The sequence below is a fragment of the Etheostoma spectabile genome, chromosome 2 (assembly GCF_008692095.1).
Source record: "Etheostoma spectabile isolate EspeVRDwgs_2016 chromosome 2, UIUC_Espe_1.0, whole genome shotgun sequence".
Taxonomy (NCBI): domain Eukaryota; kingdom Metazoa; phylum Chordata; class Actinopteri; order Perciformes; family Percidae; genus Etheostoma; species Etheostoma spectabile.
In genome coordinates this window covers 4,122,600-4,128,360 of record NC_045734.1, presented here as the reverse complement: position 1 = coordinate 4,128,360, position 5,761 = coordinate 4,122,600, and the positions used below count along the sequence as shown (strand labels likewise).

The 5,761-nt window shown below is 41.4% G+C and overlaps 1 protein-coding gene across 5 annotated transcripts in view; it reads right to left on the bottom strand.

Moving 5' to 3' along the window:
• Positions 1 to 5,761, bottom strand: part of rptor (regulatory associated protein of MTOR, complex 1) — a 212,559-nt gene that overhangs the window by 115,079 nt on the left and 91,719 nt on the right. For all 5 annotated transcript variants that reach the window (XM_032536773.1, XM_032536784.1, XM_032536782.1 and 2 more), the window contains exon 7: positions 2,601 to 2,776. In XM_032536773.1, coding sequence (XP_032392664.1) covers positions 2,601 to 2,776 — 176 coding nt within the window. The remainder of the gene's footprint in view (positions 1 to 2,600; positions 2,777 to 5,761) is intronic.

The window sequence follows — 5,761 nt, the reverse complement described above, 5'->3', positions numbered from 1 at the left end:
GTTGTCGGTCTGGCTCAGGTTAAACTCTCAAACGATGAATGCCACAGAACCTTCTTTTCTTATCTAGTTTGACAGTCAGTTATAACAGAAAATAAACTACTTTAACGTAGATTTTCTGTAGGGCTTTATTACGTTGTACTGGATAAACTCCAGTACTTCCCGATACAGATCCCAGCGTTTCAGGATGTATCGGAGGCGATACCGATACTGGTATTGGTAGCAGTACATCTCTAGTAAAAATACAAATTCAACATATTAAACTTAAAGGGTTAAACACGAGTGTTGCCAACAGCGATGTTGTTGAGCGTCCTCTGGTGGACAAACTATGCAACTCATTCAAACATGGTTGAAGGGTGTTTCATCTGTTTTAATTTAATTTTTTTAAATATTCATTTATCGGCCATTATAAATGCTGATACGGATAGTTTGGGAAATGCCTAATATTGGCCTGCAGATTTATTGGTCTGGCTCTACATTGCATATGATGGGAAGCTGGGTCCAAACTATTTTAATAATAGACAGACAGAATCTTTTAAGAGGATGGACAAATGAAGGGACACCTTCAATCCAAGAGTGGCCTTGTGAGTTTGCCAGATTGGACGTCTACACTAGAAAATGGGAAAAGTACCTGAGCTTCCTGGAGGGCTCCCAAGAAGCTTTGTGCTGGGAAGAGACGTGTATGAGAGGCTTATGGTGTTATGGTCTTATGTGTAATTTACATATATGTTTATTTGGTTCATGGTTTATTGTCTATTTGTTACTATCTTCTTGAATGGCTGAACATTTTTTTACTTAATAATAATAATAAGTTATACTCTTTATTGATCCCCTATGGGGAAATTACAATTTACACTCTTAAAAAAATTAGTTGAATTCGTATTGCTTCAGTATTTAATGTTGCCTTAACACAACCAGCCAAAAAAAGTTACCTGCAAACTACAGTCTAAAACTAGCAAAGTTAGCTGACCTTCAGATTTTAATGAGGAACTATCTGATGTAAGAATGGGTAAAGACTTTTTCAATACTTTTGACACATTTTGATACTTGTTCGCACTGAAGAACTGCCCTAAATACAGGATGCAGAGTTACAGCACATGTATGTAAAACATGAATGGTGTGTGTGTGTGTCTGTGTGCGTTTTGTGTTGAAAGGGGTTCGGAGGTGACGCAATCACCTTTGCATGTGCATGCAAGCCCACACAGTCAGTGTGCCCCACACGGAGCAGACTGTCTGATGCAACCCATGTACTCCTGTGGTTTAGCTTGAAGCTCCATCAGTGCAGTCCTCTGAAAGATGGACATTTACATCAGGCCACAGTATCAGCCAAGCCTGAATACATTTCACCTGAATATCTTTCCCCCTTTTTTTTTTTACTAAATCATCCTCTACAGGGATCATCATCCTTGCGTGGCCGAGGATGATGTCAGTTTACATTTTTCATCATAGCTGCATATTTCTCATCATAGGTGAATACTGAGCAGGGTCGGCGCTCTGAACAGGACACATCATTGTGTCCTCAGAGTGTCAAAGCAGTGATCCAACCGGCCGCTAACAGGCTTTTCAAATTAATGATACAGTACACGTTCTACTGCATGGTTAAAGGGAAAATGGGTGCTTCTGTGTGAATATAAGAGGAAAGAAAGTATTATCTAGTACAAAATGAATCTACAATCTTAAATTTAAATAAAAATAATTCTAAGCTTTAAAAGGTACTATGTGGAATCTTCAGAAAATCCTTGTTATATTAAAGTCACCAGTGGCCATTGAGTAAACGTGACATAGACAAGAGGTGACTGACTGAAATCATGTTGATAGATATTATATATTATAGTTTGACTAATGTTTTGTTCCGATGACAAAGGTCCCTCCATGAATCAAATGCCCTGCCGATGTTGACCCATTGCCGTTTGGCCAGAAAAGCTTAATTTGATCAAACTGTTTTTGTGTGTGTGTGCTTACGTGTACTGTGTGTTAGATTCTGTGTCGTGGTGTGTGCCGCTGGTTTGTTGACGTTGACGTTTGTTGACTCCATCTCTGAGCTAATGTTAGCTGGTGTTGCAAACTGTTAGCACTGCAGGGAGGCAAATTTGTGTTTCCTAGGATGGAGAAGGAATGTCCCGCCCTTCTGCCTCCAACTGAGAAATGTAGGGACCGTGTCCGTTTTTGAAGTTACGTTGCAATCGGTTCACACACTGGCAATACAAAGCTGTTAATACATGCAAATTGCTTAACATGGTGCCTATAAAAAATAACTTCTTACTAATTATAATAGCCTTGGAAAGTTCCTCTGTGGGATCTTTGGAGTGAGTTTTGGTCATGAAGCATTCGAACAGGATAGGTAAGCCACAGCAAAACTGAACTAATCATGAACAACCACACAGCTCCTGTGTATACTAAATTTAATCTTTCTCCTCCCTGTTTGAGTTCATTGTTAGAAAATACTGCTTAAATATTAAAAGTTAGGGAACAAAAATCCTAACTAAAGCAAAAATATAAGACATATAGTAAATGTACCATCTGGAACATTTACAGACTTTTAATGCCTAATAAGAAAGTGTGTGGCAGAGAGAAGGAAGTGGGAAATGTGAGGGACGAATTACCATCGGAGGGCGATCTTGATGGGCGTGGTGAGGCAGGAAGTGAACAGGTCTGCTGGGAGGTCCGGGTTCATGGGAAGTAGCTCGCTGGCCTCGCAGGCGGCCAGCTGGATGCAGTTCTTCATGGAGGGCGGCAGGGGCATCTGGGCCAGCGGGTGGCTGGGGTTGATGGCTGCCACCTGAACAAAACAAAACATGACAGCGTTTGTTCACAATCGCTGGGCTGAGCCACATCTAGGAATGTGTAAACTAAAATTTGTCTTCTGCAGCAACTAGAGATGTTCCGACACTGGCTAAAATGCTGGTATCTGTTAAATAACGGGACCTGGGCCCGGGTCCGACTACTTGGGGGGCTTTCTCTATGCAGGAAAACCCCTGTATGTTCCAGTTATTTGAGGTTTCTGCTAGGCTAGCTAGCTAGCTATGGTAATGGTAACATCAATCGACCAGTGTTAGCAGCTCTTTGAATCCTCACCATGGACCAGTGCTATGTGTTGATATTGAAGCCAAGGTGCTACTGTATGGTTATCCTCACTGACAAGCTAGGGAGGACCCACCAACATTTGTTTTGCCTCCTACGCCCATGGTAGTCTCCTAAAACTTTCTTTAGTCGAGGACAGCCCTGGACGACAGAAAGAGACAGGTTGGTGAACTTAAGCTAAAGACCAGATAAGACATGAAATGGAAGGTCGGAGACAGACTAAAGAGTAGCAGCTCCAGACGGATACAGAAAGATGTGTAGTGGAGAAAAGAGGACGAATCACAAAGAAGAAGGAGACCTCTTTGCTACCTTCATACTTGAAGTATAAAACACGTTAGCAAACTAATCTGAAGACTCAGTGTGCGTTTGTTCAAATGTCCAGCCGGGGAAACGGGTGAAGGCCTTGGCACCCTGGTACCACCTACACAAGCCTGCTCTAACTGTTGCCGTTACTGTCTGGAGCTGTTTGTGTTCCTCAGATATGGTTTAAAATCATCGCGGCCAGAAAACCTTTCTACCGCAGTTAAATCTGCTATTGATTTGATCCCTTGTCAACTTTTGGGTACAGACTTCTGACTGCTGAGACCAGAAATTCATCCATTTTTTCCACAGTGAGCTCATTCTCATTCAAAAGTGTTGTATTTATTATCGGCTGAACCGTTTATCTATCTATCTATCTATCTATCTATCTATCTATCTATCTATCTATATATATATGAGCTGCTTTCTGTGTATACCACATTATAAATGGAAACAAACAAACAAAGTTTATTTTTCTGATTGTGTTATGGACAACATGGGATGGGAAATAAAAGTTATGGGTTTTCTCCGGTGCATAAAAAGCAGGAGGAAAATTTGATTGCATAGAAACAGATCAGTGCTTTTTGCAGGTTTGCCACCTTGTACTTCAGCACAAAACGTTTCAATTGACTCGCTGCCTGAGACATTTTGAGAACGTAATGATGATGTACCACTGAGGACATTTTCCTCTTGCTTGCCCCCCTCGCGGGCAGTCTTCAGTGGTAAATGATCCTAGCATGGTATTTCCACACGCTGTCAATATGTGCACACGTGAAAAACGGAGGAGGGTTGGATATGATGTAAAACTCTAATTATGTTTGGAGCTCCTGACTATTTATGTGCTCACTGTGCTGTTGATTTGTTTTTCTTGGAGTTCAACATGGTTTCTGAGTTTTGCTGAGTCGACTTTAATGAGCAGGGGGTCTGCATTCATTTTGCAGCGCTGCCTAATGGCAGGAAAGGAGATTATTATATTATGTTATTACCGCCTCTTTTCTGCAAAACACAAGTCTCTCTTATTCCAAGAAACCATTTGTCAGGTTGCATCAGTTTTTAATTGCCTCTGATGCCAGTTTCTTCTATTGACAGTAGCAATGTGTGACATTCACGGTGATTCAGCAGGATGAAGTTTTGTCCACAATTTAATTGGAATCCCTTTGTAGATGTCTTTAAAAGTAGCTCACAGGCACAATGAACATCAAGAATTTCTGACTGTCAGGAAGGCCCGTCCCAAGCCGATCCAAATCATCAGTATCAGGGCTCATAAGGGCTTATTTTGATAGCTAAAATGAAGCGGATCAAATGCAGATCCTTTTTTTTTTTTTTTTTTTTACTGTACTTTATCATCTACTATAGACCCAGTCACAATGTTTGTTTCCTGTAACTTCCAGGTAGAAAACTCCAGTACGTACAAGTTAATGTCACTGAACGGGCACGAGGAACAACTGGATGTACTCTCATCTCATTCATCTTTAAATGCACGGTTGATGCTTTGATATGTCAACACATTCACTAACGTTAGGTTGGAGAGCTCATTTACCTGTTGGGCCACATACTAAAGAAACGGACACCACTCAAACTAGGAGTCAGTCAGACTGGCGGTGACATGCTGCTGATCCGAACGCTAGATTTGGTTTAGCAAAGCAACACAGGACAGGAAATAAGCACAGAGGAGACGTCAGATCCCCGTTCTTAACTATAGATCTTTAAAGGTTACAGTTACGGCTGAAAATGACAACAGAAATATTAAATTTTCCCGATTTCCCATATTGATACAATTCAAATCAACTGCCATTTGTTTTTAGTCATAGGTTATACAGTCCAAACAATGCACTACTATAAACTTAGACCCTTAATTACTGGAAAAAGGAGAACCTCAGGAGAAACAGGAAAAGGATCACTACACAGACTAGACAGAATAAGAGGTGACGGAATCAAATAAACCCAAAAGGGATTTTTGTTTCACAGTGATAGGTTTATGTTCTTCCTTAGTATTTCATTAATTTCAATTTTGAGTCGACTTCTGTCTTTTAACTTCTTCTTGCTATAATGTTAGAGTAAGAACATTTGCAACCGGCTCCTGTGCAGGACCAGTTCAGTCCTACTAATGATGCTCCCCCTCCAGCAGATGCCATTTGCCAACTTCAGTTTGCACTGAAACATTTGTGTGGGATGCGAAGCCAGGCTGTGTAACCCACAATTTCCAACGGCTGCGGATCGGCTCCGCTACGTGTCGGCTCCGTGCTCCGCCGTCCGTCAACATCCACCAGGTCCGGATTTGTTGCGGAAGGGCTGCGGCCATGACAGACAGCTGCAGTCATGTGGTCTCGCAAATTCATGTAGAATAGTTTGTTTTCCTCCAGAGGAGTAGAGAGGAAACAAC